At 51.4% G+C, this 20,179-nt stretch overlaps 1 protein-coding gene across 1 annotated transcript in view; it reads right to left on the reverse strand.

Annotated features, from left to right (window-relative positions):
- SH3BP5 (SH3 domain binding protein 5) overlaps window positions 1-20,179 on the reverse strand; it is a 71,004-nt gene that overhangs the window by 21,345 nt on the left and 29,480 nt on the right. The window contains exon 3 of the mRNA XM_055416632.2: window positions 20,029-20,157. Coding sequence (XP_055272607.1) covers window positions 20,029-20,157 — 129 coding nt within the window. The remainder of the gene's footprint in view (window positions 1-20,028; window positions 20,158-20,179) is intronic.

Here is a 20,179-nt window from a genome sequence, read left to right on the forward strand (position 1 = left end):
CTCTAGGTGAGTGATCACACCATCTTGATTATCTGGGTCGTGAAGATCTTTTTTGTACAGTTCTTCTGTGTATTCTTGCCACCTCTTCTTAATATCTTCTGCTTCTGTTAGGTCCATACCATTTCTGTCCTTTATCGAGCCCATCTTTGCATGAAATTTTCCCTTGGTATCTCTAATTTTCTTGAAGAGATCTCTTGTCTTTCCTAGTCTGTTGTTTTCCTCTATTTCTTTGCATTGATCTCTGAGGAAGGTTTTATCTCTCCTTGCTGTTCTCTGGAACTCTGTATTCAGATGCTTATATCGTTCCTTTTCTCCTTTGCTTTTCACTTCTCTTCTTTTCACAGCTATTTGTAAGGCCTCCTCAGACAGCCATTTTGCTTTTTTGCATTTCTTTTCCATGGGCATGGTCTTGGTCCGTGTCTCCTGTACAATGTCACGAACCTCCATCCAGAGTTCATCAGGCACTCTATCAGATCTAGTCCCTTAAATCTATTTCTCACTTCCACTGTATAATCATAAGGGATTTGATTGAGGTCGTATCTGAATGGTGCAGTGGTTTTCCCTACTTTCTTCAATTTAAGTCTGAATTTGGCAATAAGGAGTTCATGATCTGAGCCACAGTCAGCTCCTGGTCTTGTTTTTGCTAACTGTATAAAGCTTCTCCATCTTTGGCTGCAAAGAATATAATAGAATATTACTCAACCATAAAAAAAGAATGAAATAATGCCATTCACAGCAATATGTATGAACCAAGAGATTATCACACTAAGCGAAGTCAGTCAGAGAGAGAAAGAAGACTTATCACTTACACGTGGAATCTAAAACATTATACAAACGGACTTATTTACGAAACAGAAAGAGACACAAGACACAGAAAACAAATGTATGGTTACACCTGCAGCTCTGTACCAAGGGCCAAATGTACCAAACGTCCAAAGACGTTTCCAGCATCTACACGATGAAAAGAAACAGAACATGTCTCCTGCCTCTGAGATAAGAAATACTCAGAAGCTGTTAAGAGGAGCATCTGCGGATGGCCCCTTCTATGCCAGGCTGGGATCCACAGCTGGGGAGGGGGAGGAAGGGACAGATAGAGTTTGGGATTAACAGTTAAAGACTACACATGTAACAGATAATCAAGGACCTGCTGTATAGCACAGAGAATTATACTCAATCCCTTCTAATAATAAGGGGAAAGAATCTCAAAAAGAATATAAACACAGTACACACACACACATATATAAGCACAACTGAACCTCTATGCTCTACACCTGAAAGTAACATGATAGCAAAAATCAGCTACACAGGTCCCAGGACTGCAGGGTCCCGGAGCGGAAAAGCACCAACACAAGCCATGTGCTGCTCCACCTCTCCTGCAGGGGGCTCACGAGTCCCTGATGAGAAACCACAGAAGCCACCGGCCACCCTCAGCTGGACAAACAGCCTCCACAGGGTCGTCTGCACACCCACTGTTTTCCAGCCAAGACATTCTCTCCATCGAGTATCCAAAGCTGGGCCAGTCCTGGCCAACCGCCCCACCTCCAGCTCTGGACCAAGGACCAAATGGGCTCCAAAAACGTTTCCAGCATCTACACGATGAAATGGGTTCAAGAACATGTCTCCTGCCTCCGAGACAGGAAATACTCAGACGCGGTTAAGAGCACCATCTGTGGATGGCCCCATCTCTTCCAGGCTGGGATCCACAGAGGGGCTCATCACCTGGACAGCTTCCTGACACTGCCCGGGACCGTCCGTGTCTCCCTCACACAGCTGCCCAGTTTCACTCCCAGGGGGCAGGGACACACCCAGTCCAGACAAAGTGACTTCCCTTAACTCACTGGGCAATGAGGGACGGATGGCTGGGAAGCCTTCTCAAAGCTTTCTACCCTTGACCTAAAAGCCTGGAAGACACCCACAAAGGGGCCCGGAAGGGAGGTGAGGGGGAGGCGGAATGGCAGGACGCCTCAACCCCTGGACCACCAACACACGCTGGGCGGCCAGACACCCGGGCAGCTCTCCAGGCCAAGGGCCTGTGGAGCTGGTGCTGCAGCATTAAATAAGCTCACAGGGAGCTGCAGGATCTCTCTACAGACCATCACCCAGCGACCCGGGGAGCCTCAGTGATAGAGAGACCATTACTGAACATTTCATTCCCCAAGCCTAGCCAACGTACACTGCAGATGCCTAAGAAATGTCTGTTTATTACTCAGTCACAGAACAGAACAAAATCGGGTCATTTGTAAGTGATGTGGATCAACCTAGAGTCTGTCACCCAAGGGAAGGAAGTCAGAAACAGAAAAATACTGGGTATGAACGCCTGCATATGGAATCTAGAAAAATGGTGCTAATAAACCTGCTTGCTGGGCAGGAATAGAGACGCAGATATAGAGAACAGACTTATGGACACAGTGGAGGAAGGAGTTCAGTTCAGTGGCTCAGTTGTGTCTGACTCTTTGCGACCCCATGGGCTGCAGCACACCGGGCCTCCCTGTCCATCACCAACTCCCGGAGTTCACTCAAACTCATGTCCACTGAGTCGGTGATGCCATCCAACCATCTCATCCTCTGTCGCCCCCTTCTCCTCTTGTCTTCAATCTTTCCTAGCATGAGGGTCTTTTCAAATGAGTCAGCTCTTTGTGTCAGGTGGCCAAAGGATTGGAGCTTCAGCTTCAACATCAGTCCTTCCAATGAACATTCAGGACTGATTTCCTTTAGGATGGACTGGTGGGATCTCCTTGCAGTCTAAGGGGCTCTCAAGAGTCTTCTCCAACACCACAGTACAAAAGCGTCAATTCTTCGGCGATCAGCTTTCTTCACAGTCCAACTCTCACATCCATACATGACCACAGGAAAAACCATAGCTTTGACTAGACGGACCTTTGTTAGCAAAGTAATGTCTCTGCTTTTTAATATGCTGTCTAGGTTGATCATAACTTTTCTTCCAAGGCGGAAGCGTCTTTTTATTTCATGGCTGCAGTCACCATCTGCAGTGATTTTGGAGCCCAAGAAAATAAAGTCTGTCACTGTTTCCCCATCTATTTGCCATGAAGTGAACGGGAAGGAGAGGGTGGGACCAACGGAGAGCATAGCAGGCATACACGGCCGTGAGTAATACAGGCAGCTTGCGGGAGGCTGCTGTCCAGCAGGGAGCTCAGCTCAGTGCTCGGTGATGGCGATGGGATATGGATGCAGACAGCTGACTGCTGTACAGCAGAAACACACACTGCAAAGCAGCCATCCTCCACACTAAAAACAGGTAATGTCTGTTTAAATCAGGTCCCAAGCTAGGGTACAAATGATAAGCCACAAACAACTTCCTGTGGTCAGCCATCCTAACGCACCTTGTGATTTTCTTCTGTGGCTCCCACAATTAAATCAACATCTCTCTCAGAAGTGTCCTCAGAAGTATCCTCAGAAGTTTCCATTCACATAACGTGAAAACTCACCCGAATAAGGACCTCACTGCACACACTAAATCATGAGGCAGGAACGCCATTCTTTCAAGATCTAAATAGTTCTCCTTCCAATGAACCTCACCTCCTCCAAGCTGAACAATATATAATGCAGGTCCCTGTGGGTCTTTGGGAAATTCCTTCCTGGGTGACAGTTTACCCCCGCTGAATTAATGGGACCAAACTACTATACTTCTAATTACAGCACTTTGCCATTTTATAAGATAGTATAGGAGGAGAAACACTTTGGAAATTTCCCAAATATACTGCCAGCACATCTTGAATGACTTTATCCTTCACTTGGCCTTCTCGACCAGACAGCCAACTCCGTGAAGGCAAGGATGCTTTCTGTACATCCGTGAGTCCCTGCCACCAGGACAGTGACGTGGAAACAGGTGCTGTTCCCAGCCCTTCATCAATCTGGGACCTTGGCTGCCCCCTTCCCACCTTCTCCAGGCCTCAACCTGACCCGATCGTATGGCACCAGAGGTCACCAGGGACACTTAAACACAGCCAAGGGAGCAACTGATTCACTCAAAGGTCATGCCCTCCCCACCAAGCCCTCTTCCGCCTCTGGGTCAGCGTGACTTGGCTCAGTTTTAACTACCAGTTCAAGATGAACCCGAAAAGGACTCAAGGTTGGGGGACACAGATGAAAATTAAAGTAAACAAGTAAGGAAGCAAAAGTAAACACACAGACATCTCCTCCCTGGCTCAGCACACGGCAGAGCCAGCTGCCCCTGGCCAGGGGAGGCCATCGCCAGGACAGGACAGAGGAGCACACACGCCCAGAGCCCATGCGCTTCCAGTGCCTAGAGAGCTCCAGGGCAGGCAGGAGCGGCAGCCCCAGCTCAGGAGGGCCAGATGGGCACCGGCTGGCTTTCCACCAGGGATTGCCAGGCGAAGCCGGTCTCAGGGACTCGGGGCCTCTCCCAGCCCTGGGGGCTCGGAACAAATCACAGCCAGTGGAGAGGAGAGAGAAAAAGACACAGCAGGAGAATCCAAGGTCTCGGGGCTGAGACCACTCTACCTGAAGCTGCTGTGGAACTCCAGCAGCCCCAGGACCCCCTTCCCCCAGCACCCGTCTACCCTCGACAGAACCCCAGGCACCGCGGAGGCCTGCAACAGGCAGGGAGGCAAGATGCAATCTGAGTCCTTAGGAGCTCATACTCGGGGGCAGGCAGCTTTCCCAGCCCTGTTGGAAAGGTTAGGAACCCCCGATGCAGAGCTCAGGCTGCCTGGGTCAAACCCCGGCCAGGCCACTCACTAGTGAGGGACCCTGAGCATTTGAAAGCTCTGTGCCTTGGTTTCCCATCTGCAAAACGTGGACAACAGAAGCCACCTCATGGGGTTGCTCTGAGAGGCAAGTGAGTTAAAACACGTGAAGAAAAAAAAAACCACCACCACCAGCATCACCGCGTAAAATACAGAACAGGCGGACGTGAGCAGGACAGAAGGGTCAGCTTTTTATACCAGCAAGCAGGTCTCACGCTGCAGTGTTTGCTTATCGTGTGGGTTATTATTAACCCACGGGACAGGGCTGACCCTCAAGGCGAGCTGCTGATTACACCCTGAAATGCTGTTTATGATGCACACACCCACGCGCATGTATTCTCAGAGAACAACATCCACAGCCTTCAGCAAATTCTCAAAGCAAAGCTGAAGGAGACCTTAGAGCCGGAGGGAGCCTGCAGGGAGTCTCCAGAAGGTGCACTGACCAGTGCCTTCATTTTATCAGGTCATCAGGCAAAGGGTGAAAGCTTCTGGCAGAACTGTCTACAACGATGGAAGTGCCCTCTATCTGCAACGTCCCCAAATAGCCACCGTCGGCAACCTGTGTTGAGTGAGCGTCTGACGTGTGGCTGCTGAAACTGAAGGCCTGACCTTTGATTTACATCTCATTTCATGATTTATATTTAAGGGGCTACTGGCCACTGTTCTGAACCTCGCAGAGCTAGTCAGTCTGGCAGGAAAACATCCCAGGCAAAGAGAACAGGGTGTGCATGGATGCAAAACCCCTTGATGGACCCAGAGGTTGTGAGCAAAGCAACACGATACAGCCGGCAGCTAAGAGTGGTGGCCGGGGCAGGGGGTGGACACACGCGGGCTCAGCACACACAGGAGCAGACGTGGAGGGTGAGAGGGGCTAGGAAAAGCCTTGCGTGCTCTGGTCAGATCTGGGCTTCTCACCAGGGACGTAAGAAACGCTGTGTCAGGCAGCTTTCTCTGGAGAAACAGAACCAACGGGCCGTGTAGACACTGCCGGTCCTCGACTCATGATGGTTCAACTCATAAATTACCCACTTCACGACAGGGCAAACGTGATACCCAGTCAGTAGACACTTACTCTGAAGGTAGGCCTTTCTCGGGGCGAGAGATGTGAAGCATGACCTTCTCTCTAACCCTACGCAGGGCAAACATGGCCCCGAGATCACAGGGTGAACCACCCACATCGTGACAACCATCTGCGCCCACCACTTCCTTCGGTTTTTCCGTTCCAGTGCGGTATCCATAAATTCCGTGAGACAGTCAATCCTTCATGATAAACCAGGCCTTGAAGACTCTTGAGAGTCCCTTGGACTGCAAGGAGAGTCAGCCAGTCCATCCTAAAGGAAATCAGTCCTGAATATTCATTGGAAGGACTGATGCTGAGGCTGATACTCCAATACTTTGGCCACCTGATGCGAAGAGCTGACTCATTGGAAAAGACCCTGATGCTGGGAAAGACTGAAGGCAGGAGGAGAAGGGGATGACAGAGGATGAGATAGTTGGATGGGATCACCGACTCAATGGACAAGAGTTTGAGTAAACGCCAGGAGTTGGTGATGGACAGGGAGGCCTGGCGGGCTGCAGGCCATGGGGTCGCAAAGAGTCGGACACGACTGAGCAACTGAACTGACTGCCTGACTGAGGCCTTGTGTTAGAGGGTCCTGCCCACCTGCAGACGAATATGTGCATGCTCTGGGCACACGTGGGGGGCTGGGCTGAGCGGGGACGTGTGGGAGGCTGGGCGTATTAAGTGCACTTGCAACTGATGATATTTTTCAACTGATGACAGAGTTATCAGGATGTCATCCCACTGTAAACTGAGGAAGATTTGTGCATAGAAAGAGATTTATTTTAAGGAACTGGCTCACATGATGATGGAGGTTAGAGGTTCAAAAACTGAAAGCTGGACCAGCAGGCTGGAGACCCAGAGAAGGGCTGATATTGCAGGTCAAGTCCGCAGGTCTCTGCTGCACAAATCCCCCTTGTTTACGGGGAGGGGGTCTTCTGCTCTAGTCCAGGCCTTCAGCTGATTGGGTGACGCCCACCACACCACGGACGACAATCTGCTTACTGAAATTCCATAGGCGTAAGTGTGGCTCTCATCCAGTAAATCCCCTCACAGAAACATTCAGAATAATGTCTGACCATGTATCTGGGCACTGTGGTCCAGCCAAGTTGACACATAAAAGTAACCATCACATCCACTATAGTTTTTGAGCAGGATTATCAGCAGAATTGTCTCTGTCAAGAGTCAGTCGGGAGATTAGGGAGGGGCAAGTGGAGAAGCGGGCACTGGGAGGCAGGAATATCAAATGAAAGGCAGTTTCAAGAATCCAGGCAAGACACGAGGGCTTCCAGCAAAGAAGTGACAGTGGTTAATGAGTCATTTTGATTTGTATGTACTGAAAGGAAGTACGAATGGGTTCTGTGACTTGACAAAACCACACACACACATACAGACATACACCCCTTTACGAGAAGCTAGCATTTCCTCCCAGGACTGCAACACAAAACAAAGGGAAGGAAGTTTTCCGCATAGCAGAAAGGGACGGAAGTGATGGAGCAGAGAGATACAGGGCGTGAGGCATTTCCCGCCTCAGAGCTGTCCTGCACTGACTCTGGGTCACCTTCACCCACTTCAAACTCTTTCCAACGCAGAGCCTCTCCAGGAGATAAATAAACCACAGCACAGATGTGGCAGAGTTGGTTAGATGCCTCCCAAGACCCACGCTTCCTTCCACCCTTAGAATCAAGCTGCTAGCCAAAACCCTCCAGGCCAAGCCTTTTTACAGTCCCCATGGCTGTGCCCAGGCTCAGCGAGAAAACACCTCTCGGCCTTCTCTGTTCAAAGGGAACCTCTGCTCAGCTGGCTTGAGCCTGAGATCAAGAGACTGAAGTTCAAAGAATGAGCGGACCTGCAATGAAAGGGAAGCAGCGTGGTTCTCTGGGACTTTCAGGCAGACTCTTACGTCAGAAGGGGCATCCCTCCCTTCCACTTCCTCGGTCCTGAAACACAGAATGTGACGCTGGAGCTATCTGGACCATGAAGGGACTTTTGAGGGTAGGACTCACGTGCTAGGATTGAGCAATAAAGACGAGGCTGGATCTCAGATGACGCTGGACTCACAGCATCAGTCGAGATTGCCTCACTGAGGTCTTTTTTCAGGTGAAAAAAAAAAAGAGGATTCTTGTGTGTTTCGGCCACTTTTTTTTTAATTTATTTATTTTAATTGGAGGCTAATTACTTCACATTACTGTATTGGTTTTGCCCATCAGCCACTGTTTTTAAGTCCTGTTACTTATAGCAAAATGCAGTTTCCGTTTGATAGAGCATGAGGCCATTATTTTGTGCATAAGGCAATATAAATTTCAGAATTGTAGACTGTAGAGGTTAATCTGTGTATTTTCTTACATGCTTGGGGTGGAGATGGGGCCAGACTGAACAGGAACCTATATAAACTAATACAGTACACTCAATCTCCTTCCAACAACTGCCCTCAGAGCCCACTGCAGAAGCCTGCAACTTCCCTGCTTGAGGGCCCAGGCCAGTATGAAAACAACTCCCAGCCGTCTCTATCAAGAGAACTGGCTTCAGCCTGAGATCAAGAGACCTAAATTCAAAGAAATGAGAGAATCTTGGAAGATACACCATGATATTTAGAAATAAAAAAGGCCTGGCGCCACCTCTGCAGTATGGTGCTTTGCCAAGAGGCTGAGGAAGACTCTTGAGACTGGTAACGAATCAATGAACACGTGGTATTTTTGGTTTTTACTTCCGTTTAAACCGCTGATACTTCTTTGAAGTGAGCCTTCCTAAGTCAGCCGATCGCCATCTTGAAAGTGAAAGTGCTAGTCGCTCAGTGGTGTCTGACTCTTTGCGACCCCATGGACTGTATCCAACAGGCTCCTCTGTTCATGGGATTCTCCAGGCAAGAAGTCTGGAGTGGGTTGCCATGCCCTCCTCCAGAGGATCTTCCCGACCCAGGGATCAAACCTGGGTCACCTCCACTGCAGGCAGAGTCTTTACCAGGAGAGTCCCGGGGAAGCCCCAGAACACTGCAAAGCAGCAGTCTTTCCTCTATGAGAATGCACGCTCCCAAGGGCCTAAGTAAGTTCTAAATGGAAAAATGAATAAACAATCTAATGAACTAATGATTAAACTAACAAATAAAGGCACTCAAAAGACGGGAAGGGGAGAGAGCCGGAGGGAGGCTGGCCACGGGCAGTGGTTGGAGTCAGAGGAGGAACAGCTGGGAGCCACCAGAAGGTCCCTCCGAAGAGACCCAGCCGGTATGGCCTCCCACGAACCCCCGTGAAAGGCAGCGATCAAGCCAGGAAGGATCAGGAGGGGACAGAGGGGCTTTCCTGGAGGATCCAGGGGTTAACACTCCACATGCTCACTGCCTGGGGGACGAGTTCGGTCCCTGGTGGGGGAACTAAGATCCTGCATGCCATGGGGTGCAACCATAAAACAAGAATTCAGTAAGAAAAAGTAAATATTAATAATTTTTTTTAAAAATTTTTAAAGGACAGAAAAAATTCTCAGACTCAGGCAGCTATCTGAGAAACCCCATCTCCTCTGAGAAGCACCAAAAGCTGGGCATGTTTTAAGTTATTTGGAATCCTAACACGTGAGCCTGCCAGGTGGCAAGGTGGGGACAAGCCTCCAAGGCTCTGAGCGCTGTGACTTCGGGGGCCCCGAGAACGGAGGCTGACTCTGAAACTACTACTCTCTCCAGCTGGCCGATGACTCAAACCACAACTCCCCTCCTCGGCAGGGCTGCCAGATTTAGCAAATAAAAACACCAAACTCCCAGGTCCACTTGAATTTCAGGTAAACAATCTGTTTCAGTGAAGTGTGTCCCAAGTATTGCATCGGACAGAATGATGCTTAAAAAAACAAACAAGGATTAGGAATTCAAACTGAACTGGGTGTCCTGTGCTCTTTCTGCTGACCCTACCCCTTGAGGGCTTAAGCTTCCCCAGGACCCTCCGCCACACATAAAAGGAAACGCGCCTGTGGCCCAGACGTCTCACCATCTCTCCTTCACACACATTTCAAGAAGCTCCCGCCGTGTGATGAGCCCCAAGCTGGGAATCAGCCGCACCACCGGGCCCAAAGCAGAGCATCCCAAGCCATGGGGGTGTTTCTAAGCAGAAGGACTTGAACATCCACAGACCGTAAACCTCAAAACCTTATCAGTCATCTGCTTCTCAGTGTGAATAAGCCCATCAGGGTCTTAGATGGGAGGTCTTCCTAGAAGGGAAGCATGGACATGCAGTCTTACTGGGAGGGCTGGGGAAAGGGAGAGGAAAGCAGCACAGCAGGGCAGGCAGGGGGCGTCCCCAGGTGAGGAAAGGTAACTCAAAACGCTCTAGAGGAACGCTACCATTGGCTGGGGACCAAATCCTGTTGCCTAGCAACATAAAAAGCCCACTCACATTGACAAAACTGGTAGCAAGAATACTCTGATACCCATCAACTGAGAAACCAGTCACCCTGCTGCTCCCTCCAAGGGAAGGCCCGTGATTTACAGGAGGGGGTAGAGAAGGCAGACAAGAGAAAGAGAAACGTTCAAGCAGGCTCGTGGTTTCAGATCCGGCGCAGCACTCCACCCCCACTGGTCTGCGGCGACAAACCACAGCTGTCAGCTTTGAGCAGCACTTACAGGAAGGAGCCAGGCCCCAGTGAAAGGCCACTAAAGGAAAAGGGACAGTCCCCGAGAAGTCCCCCCAACCGACAAGGTGTTGGGGGGACAGCGCTCTGGGATCACAGCTGACCACCAGCCCCGATCCTGGCTTCCCACCACCCTGCCAGGCAGGAAAGAGTCAAATGCAGGTAGAGATGGTCCTCAAACCACGGGAGAGAAAACCTCAGATCAGCCCCTGCCCTCCCAGCCATCAGCCAGGGGAGGACGTCCATCCATCCATCCAACCGAGGCATGGCCAGGCCAGCAGGAGGGGTGGAGGCTCCAAGGCGGGTGGAAGGGGATGGACCCTTCCCAAGGGAGCCTGGAGACCCGCTGTCCATCAGGAGTCTTCACCCTGGGTCAGGGGCCGCCCCTCCTCCCCCCACCCCCCAGACCCCATCCCGACGCGAGAGTCGAGGCTTCCCAAACACAGCTGTTCCTCCCCAGAATCAGCTACCAGGACTGCAAGGCAGGACCTGGTCCCGTGGGCCCGGGAAGGTCAACAGGACACCCCCAGCCTGCTGTAAATCCCCAGTCCCGTCACCCAGCCCTCAGCCCGGGTGCCCGGGGGACGCAGTTCCCAGGACCCAGCCCGCGGCCACCCCGTGGGAATGTGATCAAGGACGTCAGTGACCCAGACCTCCTCACCCAGGCCCCCGGGGAGCACTGCCCACCCCGGGCAGACACGGGCTCAGCAGAAACACAAGCAACGAGGACCCAGGGAGGCAGGATGGAAGGACGCTGGGGTCCCGACGGGGCAGGGAGTTTCAAAGGGCCTGGCGGTTGGCAAGAGCCCCCCAGTTACCCCAGGGCGGCAGAGGCAGCCCTGCGAGTCGATCACTTCTCTTACCTGCTCCCCCCAGGACGTGCCAGGCTGTGCTCAGGCCTGCCAACTGTCCCTAAATGCTGTCGAAGCATCAGCAGTGGCCCGCCGCCAGGAGGAGGGAGACGGGGGTTCAAATCTCGGCTCCTCTCCATGGAGCCTGTGGTCCAGACACCCTCCCTATCTCACAGAGCCTCAGTCCCTGTCCCCTCCACAGCCTGGCAAAGCTGTGTGGCCCCGATGGGTTCACGCCCATAAGGGACCACATAGATCTATGGGAGCCCCATAGATCCTAACAAAAGGGGGCTACAGGAGCCCCAATTCACCCAGCTTCTCGAAGCCTCAGCTTTCTCCTCTGCAAAATGGTTTTAAACATGCTACTTGGAGCTCGCGCAGCACCTGAGACAGGGCCTGGGGTACAAAGAGCACTGCAGCTCTACTTCCCCACCTCCCGCCGCCCTTGACCTCTGACCACACACCGTCTTCCAGAAAGCGTCCCCTGCATGCTGCACCCAACCATCTCATCCTCTGTCGTCCCCTTCTTCTCCTGCCCTCAATCCCTCCCAGCATCAGGGTCTTTTCCAATGAGTCAGCTCTTCGCATCAGGTGGCCAAAGTATTGGAGTTTCAGCTTCAGCATCAGTCCTTCCAATGAATATTCAGGACTGATTTCCTTTAGGATGGACTGGTTGGATCTCCTTGCAGTCCAAGGGACTCTCAAGAGTTTTCTCCAGCACCACAGTTCAAAAGCATCAATTCTTCAGCACTCAGCTTTCTTCACAGTCCAACTCTCACATCTATACATGACTACTGGAAAAACCATAGTCTTGACTGGACAGACCTTTGTTGACAAAGTAATGTCTCTGCTTTTTAACACGCTGTCTAGGTTGGTCAAAACTTTCCTTCCAAGGAGCAAGCGTCTTTTAATTTCATGGCTGCAGTCACCATCTGCAGTGATTTTGGAGCCCAGAAAAATAAAAGTCTGCCACTGTTTCCCCATCTATTTGCCATGAAGTGATGGGACCAGCTGCCATGACCTTAGTTTTCTGAATGTTGAGCTTCAAGCCAACCTTTTCACTCTCCTCTTTCACTTTCATCAAGAGGCTCTTTAGTTCCTCTTCACTTTCTGCCATAAAGGTGGTGTCATCTGCAAATCAGGTTACTGACATTTCTCCTGCCAATCTTGATTCCAGCTTGTGCTTCCTCCAGCCCAGCATTCCTCATGATGTACTCTGCATATAAGTTAAATAAACAGGGTGACAATATACAGCCTTGACGTACTCCTTTTCCTCTTTGGAACCAGTCTGGTGTTCCATGTACAGTTTTAACTGTTGCTTCCTGACCTGCATACAGGTTTCTCAAGAGGTAATTTTCCACTTAAGGAAGGTCTTCTGCAAACAAAGCCAATGTCCAGATTTCCCAATAAAGAAGCCTACAGTAGGGATTAACATGGGAATTCAGGGTACTTGCCAGTTTCCTCTCATTGAAAACGTGACTTCCCTGCCATTCAAGGTCCCCAGCACCCGCCCATCCCTTTGGGCTTGGAGGGCTTTCCATCAGGAATAGAGAGCTGCCGTCTTCTTGTCCTCTGCCAGATTTCATCTTCACAAGCTACTGAGCTCTCGCCTGCCCCGCCTGGCATCACCCTCCCATCTGCATCTTCCGCATCCCCTGCCAGCCAGCGAAGGGCTATTTCCTCTTCTACCCACTGGGCACTTTTGAGGGTGGCGGTGGTGTTTTTGTTCTGTTTTTTAATGTAGCAGATTCACCTCAGAAAGGTATTATTTGATGGAAAAATACATCTGGGGCAATAACTTACATTCTTTTTCTTTCATCCAATGCTTTATATGAACTAACTTATAATCATCGTGCTAAACTGCAAAAATGGCCGTAATCCTTTGCAGGAGTTTATCTTTTCCCCACCTCTTGCATTTGGACTGGACATGCGACTTACTCTGACTAACAGGACATTAACAGATGTGATACAAGCAGAGGCCTGAAAAGGGGTTGCCCTTTCTGCTCCTAGAATCCCAGCACCATATGAAGAAGCCTACACTAGCCTGTTGGATGAAGTGCCTGTAGGCCAGCTACCCAACACCTCAGCTGACAACCAGCCAACTCAGTGACACATAAAGCCATCCCTGGGGCCTCCCTGATGGTCCAGTGGTTAAGCATCTGCCTTGCAATGCAAGGGACGCTGGTTTGATCCCCAGTCAGGGAAGATCCCACATGCTACAGAGCAAGTAAGCCTGTGTGCCACAGCTGCTAAGCCTGCATTCTAGAGCCCAGGAGCCCTACAGTCCATCCTCCACAACAAGAGAAGCCACAGCAGTGGGGAGTTCTTACACTGCAAAGAAGAACAGCCACCACTGGCCACAAACAGAGAAAGCCCGCCTGCAGCAAAACCCAGCACAGCCAAAAAATAAATAAATCTTTTACAGAGCAGCCAACCCCCAGCCAACCCATCAGCTGACTGTTGAGTCAGCCAAACCCTGAGATCAGAAAACTGCCCAGCAAAACCATCAGCTAAGTAAACGTATAAAGTCACTGAGTTTGGTTTGTTTCACAGCAAAAGCTAACTGATACACAATTCCATTTTTCCTTTTACCACGCTATGCAGCATGCAGGGTCTTACTTAGTTCCACAGCCAGGAGCAAACCCAAGCCACCTCCACTGGCAGCTGGGAGTCTCAACCAGTGGACCACCAGGGAAGTCCCTACAGCCCCATTCTAGAGATGAAGACACTGAGGCACAAACGTTAAGCAGCCTGCCCAGGTCCCACAGCTATTACGTGGTGAGTTGGGATTCAAAGCCAGGCAGTCTGGCTCGGAGGCCAAGCTTTGCCAGCTGTCCTACAGTTAAGTCAGCTAAGCTTCAAACATTTCCCCTCCCACTACCTCCCCAAAGGAGGTTAAAGGACTGGACACGGGCCCCGTCAATACAAAATGGGCAACTGTCAGAACTGAATAACCGTCACTATTTTGCATTTATGCTGCACTTCAGAGTTGCAAAGTCTCCTGACACACTCTATAACCATTTTAAAAATAACAAAGGTGGCCTGAAGGTTTGCGATCACAGGACTGGATCTGACTCACGGTAGGAAAATGAGCTGAACGACTAACACAGTGGGGTCTACACATTCAGTGGAAATATTATTCAGCCTTAAAAAAGGGATGAAATTCCAACACAGCCTTCATGGATAAACCTTGAAGACCTGATGCTTAAGTGAAAAAAAGCCAGTCACAAAAGGACAAACTCTGTACAAGTCGACTTTCATGGGTACTTGGGGGAGTCAAGACCACAGGCAGAGAAGGCAGAATGGTGCCGGCCAAAGGCTGGGGCGAGGGCAGAGCGGGGAGTTACTATTAAGAACTACAGGTTTACAGCTTGGGAAAGCGATCAAGTTCCAAAGATGGACGGTGGTACGGCTGCCCAACCATAAGAATGTATTTAATGTTACTGAATTGTACATGGAAAAATAGTTAAAATGGTAAAACCTACGCTAAATGTAGTTTACCATAATTTTTCAACAAAGAAAAATATAACAAGGGTTGGGACGGGCAGTGACAATGTGATAGGCTTGGGGCCACTGTTAGACTAGTTAGATCCCAAGGAGCAGAGGAAGCAGGAAACTGTCATTCAGGGCTGAGTCACAGGGCTTCACCCTCATCAGAACGTCCCGGTCACACACTGAAGGTTAGATGGGCTGGAAGATATGTCAAAGCCACCTTAAAGACAAGCTCTGGCTCACAGACAAAAACCCTCAAATAAATCAAAGTCTGTTTCCTGCCCCCGCGCAACCCAGGGGAAAAAAAAGTGTCCTGCCTCCTCTTGGCAGAACCCAGATTAGGTTCTCAAGATCACAGGACTGGATCTGACTCATGGTAGGAAAATGCGTTGACATCAGGAACAATAAAGTCAGTGCAAATTACTGATGAGCAGACACAATTTCTACTGGCCCAACAACCACAGATTTTTGTAAACTCTTTTTGGAAAACCAAGCTGTATAAGTCTTTCCCTTTATAAATCTCCGTTGTTCCCCTGAGACTATGGATGGATGGAAACAAGCATTCCAGATATCATAAAACCATACCACAGTATTATCTCTTTTTTATTTTCAAGAAAAACTGTGTGCGTGTGTGTTACTCGGTCAGTCATGTCTGCCTCTTTGCAACCCCATGGACTGTAGCTCACCAGGGTCCTCTGTCCATGGGATTCTCCAGGCAAGAAAAAGGACATATATAAATATTAATAGAAGGTACGGAGACTTATTTTCTTCCGAATTTTCTAAAAAAAATTTTTTTTTAATGAAGCCTAAGGTCACATGCAGGCTCCCCTGGCGGCTCAATGGTAAAGAATCTGCCTGCCAGCGCAGGCGATGTGGGTTCAATCACTGTGTCAGGAAGGTCCCCTGGAGTAAGAAATGGTAACCCACTCTAGTATTCTTGCCTGGGAAATCCCATGGACAGAGGAGCCTGGTGGGCTACAGTCCACGGGTTTGCAAAGGAGTCGGACACAACTCAGTGACTAAACAACAAGGTCATACAGGGATTCCATCATCAAATATTATCTCATTTAAGTCCTAAGAGGGGCCTCCCTGGTAGCTCAGGTGGTAAAGACTCTGCCTGCAATGCAGGAGACCCCGGTTTGATTCTTGGGTCGGGAAGATCCACTGGAGAAGGATAGGCTACCCACTCCAGTATTCTTGGGCCTCCCTGGTGGCTCAGATGGTAAAGAATCTACTTGTAATGTGGGAGACCTAGGTTCGATCCCTGGGTTGGGAAGACCCCCTGGAGAAGGGAATGGCTTCCCACTCCAGTATTCTTGCCTGGAGAATTCCATGGACTGTATATAGTCCATGGGGTCGCCAAGAGTCAGACACGACTGAGCAACTTTCACTTCACTGAGTCCTAAGGACACCTCCTAACTCTCAGAGTCCATGACTATCACTGTTTCACTGTATTCAGATCATTGTTCCCACAGCGATGAGGATGCTGAGGCTCTGAAAACACAGTGCCTTATAATACACACTTGGGGGGGAAGCTCCGAAAGCATCTCTGACACCATCGCCGCCACACAGTCAGAGGGGCTTGTAAACACACACAGGAAGGGGCGGAGGGAAGAGCAGAGGGAGAGGACAGGAAGCCCCACTTCGCAGCAGCTGGAGGCAGGCCCGGCTCCTTCGCCACCAGGAAGGTCTGAGGACACGGACGCACAGGCAGACCCGGCCACCTGGCCAAGCCCAGATGGCCCACCGTCCGCAGAGGTGAAACAAGGGACGTCCGCGCCCAGCCTTGGCCTTCGAAGGCCCTGTCAGTTCCTCGGCTGGAGACCAACAAGGTCCCCGGAGACTGAGGTGCAGGGGTCACTTTGAGCCTTCTCTGCCCTTCTTCCTGCCCACTTGTAAGGAGGAAGGAGTTTGCGGGGGGTGGTTTGCAGGAATAAAGCAGGGCAGAATTCCGTCAACATTCATCTTGGGCTCTGCCTGTTGATGGAGAGCGCTCAGCCCCAGGGTCTGTACCGTGTCATGAGGCCTGACGACTCTGCGGCTTGCCCATGGTCATCGCATGACCATGGTTCTCACTGGCCAAGAGATGAGAGGGAAACTCAAAGCCACGATTCACAACTGGCCAGCAGGGTGCCCGCCCAACCCAGCTCCCTCCTATCTTTTTCCATCTAAGAGGATCGGGGTGCAGACAAAAGGGAGTGGTGTGAAATCTATTCCAGATGTGTCGAAGCCAAGTGGGGACTCACCCACCAAAGCAGATTGGAATCAACCCAACCCAGATGGAGTTGGATTTGCTCGTCTGTTCACCTAGCCACACAGCAGGGGAGAAGCTACAAGGAATGCAACAATCAAAAGAGAAAGCTCGGCATGCCAAGGGAGGGCTGGCAGGAACATCTGGTCAACCTCTCATTCACTTACTGGTTCATTTGCTCATTTCCTCGAGACTTGAACACCTTCTGTGTGCTGGCACTGCAGACGTGGAAATGACCCAAGCAGACCAAATTCTCTAAGTCTGGAAATTTCTCTAAGACCAAATTCTCTAAGTCTGGTAGTAGGATTTCACTACCTAAACAAGTAGACAGTAAGAGGTCACAGGACGAGAACTGCTGTGGAGAAAAGGCCTATCAAGGAACGGGGTTGGGGTGATGGAGACGGTGGGCCGGCAGCTGTCATTCCAGTGTGAGCCCAGAAAGGCCTCACTGATAAAAAGAAAAGAAAGGGAAGTCACTCAGTCGTGTCCGACTCTTTTGTGACCCCATGGACTGTAGCATACCAGGCTCCTTCGTCCATGGGATTCTCCAGACAAGAATACTGGAGTGAGTTGCCATTTCCTTCTCCAGGGGATCTTCCCCACCCAGAGATCAGACCCAGATCTCCCGCATTGCAAGGGGATTCTTTACCCTCTGAGCCACCATAAAGCGTCATCTGAACAGAAAGCTGAAGGAGATGGGATGGACCAGGCAAGTCCTGCGGTTAATACAGAGGGACGCACAAGTTCAGACTCTGAGACGGGATGAGGTTTGGCATCAGCTCAGCCAGAGGAGGTCACCACCCGCCAGCCAAGGCTGGCAACCTTAAGGGACCACCTCCAGAAGCCTCTGAACACAGAGGTCCCTTCAGCAGTTCCGCTCCAAAATCTCAACACTGGGGACCCAGTGGGAAAACTCCCAGTGGGGACGCCACTACCAAGGCTTCAAGGGGACGCCTTTATAGGCCCCTGCAAAGTCCCACGATGGCATGGGGACCTCTGTGGCCTCAAAAGGCCCAAGGATTCAAGTGACAAAGACTTTCAGAAGAGGGGATTTCGTGCCTGCCTCAGACTGACCCAATGTTTACAGTATCAGAAACGTCTCCTCCAATCTAAACAGAACCCTTCACACTACGAGGTCAAGACCACTACCAACCCGGGAGGGTGGGTGAGACACGGCCCCCAACAGGGGGACACCTTACAGGCTGTGACACAGGGCACCCTGGAAGGGGGATGCCTCGGGGTGGGGGGCTTCTGGGGACTGGTGAGCACCTTCTGGAGAAGGACTTCTCCCTGGAAAGCTGCGGGCCCAGGTGGAGCGCAGAAGGAGGAGAAGAGCAGAGTGGCTGAGACGCAGGCTTGTCGCAGGCCAAGGCGCCCGGGCCCTGTGACGTCACACAGCCCAGGGCAGCAGGCCAGGGAAGGGCGGGATTCAGGCCACTCTGTCCAGGAGCCAAGGCGTCTGCATCAGGTTCCAAGCAGAAAGCTCGGCTCAGGGTGCGGAGCTGCAAAACCCAGACCTGCAGCGAGGATCTGGGCAGAACCACCAAACATCAAAGGGATCCCCAGTGAGATGTCTGAGGGTGCACGGAGTGGGGTCAGGGAGAAGAATGCCCACATCCTGGCCCCAGACCCTCCACGGCTCCAGTCCTCACGCATCCCTGGGGCTCCCCTTTGCCCGCTGCCTCCCCACCTCCAGGCCTGACAACATGCAGTGCACACAGAGGGGGCTCGCCGGGGCACCCGCCCTCGCCGAGCATCGGCTTACAGGCAGGGACCCTGGGAGGCAGCATCTTCCATCACCAAACACACGGCAGGGACAGGACCTCAGTATGGACCAACTCGTGAGCCCACATGTGCCCTGGGGATGAGCCGGCCGGCTCTGCCGTGTGTCGGAAGCTCTCTTCCCAGGGCCTCAACCTGACCCCGGGAGGTCCTCCCACCACTGACGATCCACGGAAGATGCCCTCTGAAGCCAGCAGCCACAGCAGCCGCCCCACTTTCTGGTCTTGGGTCCTCTGTCACCTGTCTGTGCTCTCGGGACAAAGAACCAATGTTTCAAGAGAGGGAAATGGTCAGTTCCTCCCGAACCTGGAAGGAGAATTCGAGGGAAGAAGCGTTCTTCGTGGGGCTGACAGCAGTCACTAGGGAGGCAGAGGACAAGCTGGATGGTCTAATCACAGCCCCCCATCCATGTGAGCTGGCCTGGCCATCTGGGAAGCGGACCAGGTACCAACTCCAGCAGCGAGGCACTGCCCAGCAGTGACCAGTGACCCTGCTCAGTCGTGTCCGACTCTTTGCCATCCCATGGACTGTAGCCTACCAGGCTCCTCCGTCCGTGGAATTTTCCAGGCAAGAGTACTGGAATGGGTAGCCTTTCCCTTCTCCAGGGGAACGGGACTGAACCCAGGTCTCCCACATTGCAGGCAGATTGTTTACCGTCTGAGCCACCAGCAAAGTGAAGTCGCTCAGGCGTGTCCGACTCTTTGTCATCCCATGGACTGTAGCCCACCAGACTCCCCCATCCATGGGATTTTCCAGGCAAGAGTACTGGAGTGGGTTGCCATTTCCTTCTCCAGAGGATCTTCCCAACCCAGGGATCAAACCCAGGTCTCCCGCATTATAGGCAAACACTTTACCATCTGAGCCACCAGGGAAGTAATAATATATTGTTGAAAGCTCAGTCATGTCCAACTCTTTGATACTAGAGTGGGTAGCCTATCCCTTCTCTAGGGGATCTTCCCAAGCCAGGAATCAAACCAGGGTCTCCTGCATCACAGGCAGATCAGATTCTTTAACAACCGAGCTATCAGGGAAGCCACCCATGGGGACATCCAAATACCAGCACCCACATGGCGTTAACAGCACTGAGAGCTTGAACGAAGGTAGACTGTGGGGTGAGAAAACAAGGCACCAACTCCAAACGCACCTCCTGACGAAGTCACGGCTCTCCTGCACCCCAACCTTCAGCAGGGGGTCCCGGAGGTCAGAGGTGCCCACGGCGCCATGCAGGGCAGCGGGCAGACCGGGCACACGTACCTGCCTCGCCACCCTCCGAGCCTCCCAGTAGGGCTTCGAGTCTTCCACGGCCTTGCCGATCTTCTTCACCAGCTCATCCAGCTTCACCGTCGCTTCAACCAGGACAGAGCGGAACTTCTGACGGATGTCCTGTGAACAGGAAATTGAGGAG

The sequence above is a fragment of the Moschus berezovskii genome, chromosome 1 (assembly GCF_049115385.1).
Source record: "Moschus berezovskii isolate FMDL1 chromosome 1, NW_MosBer_1.0, whole genome shotgun sequence".
NCBI lineage: Eukaryota > Metazoa > Chordata > Mammalia > Artiodactyla > Moschidae > Moschus > Moschus berezovskii.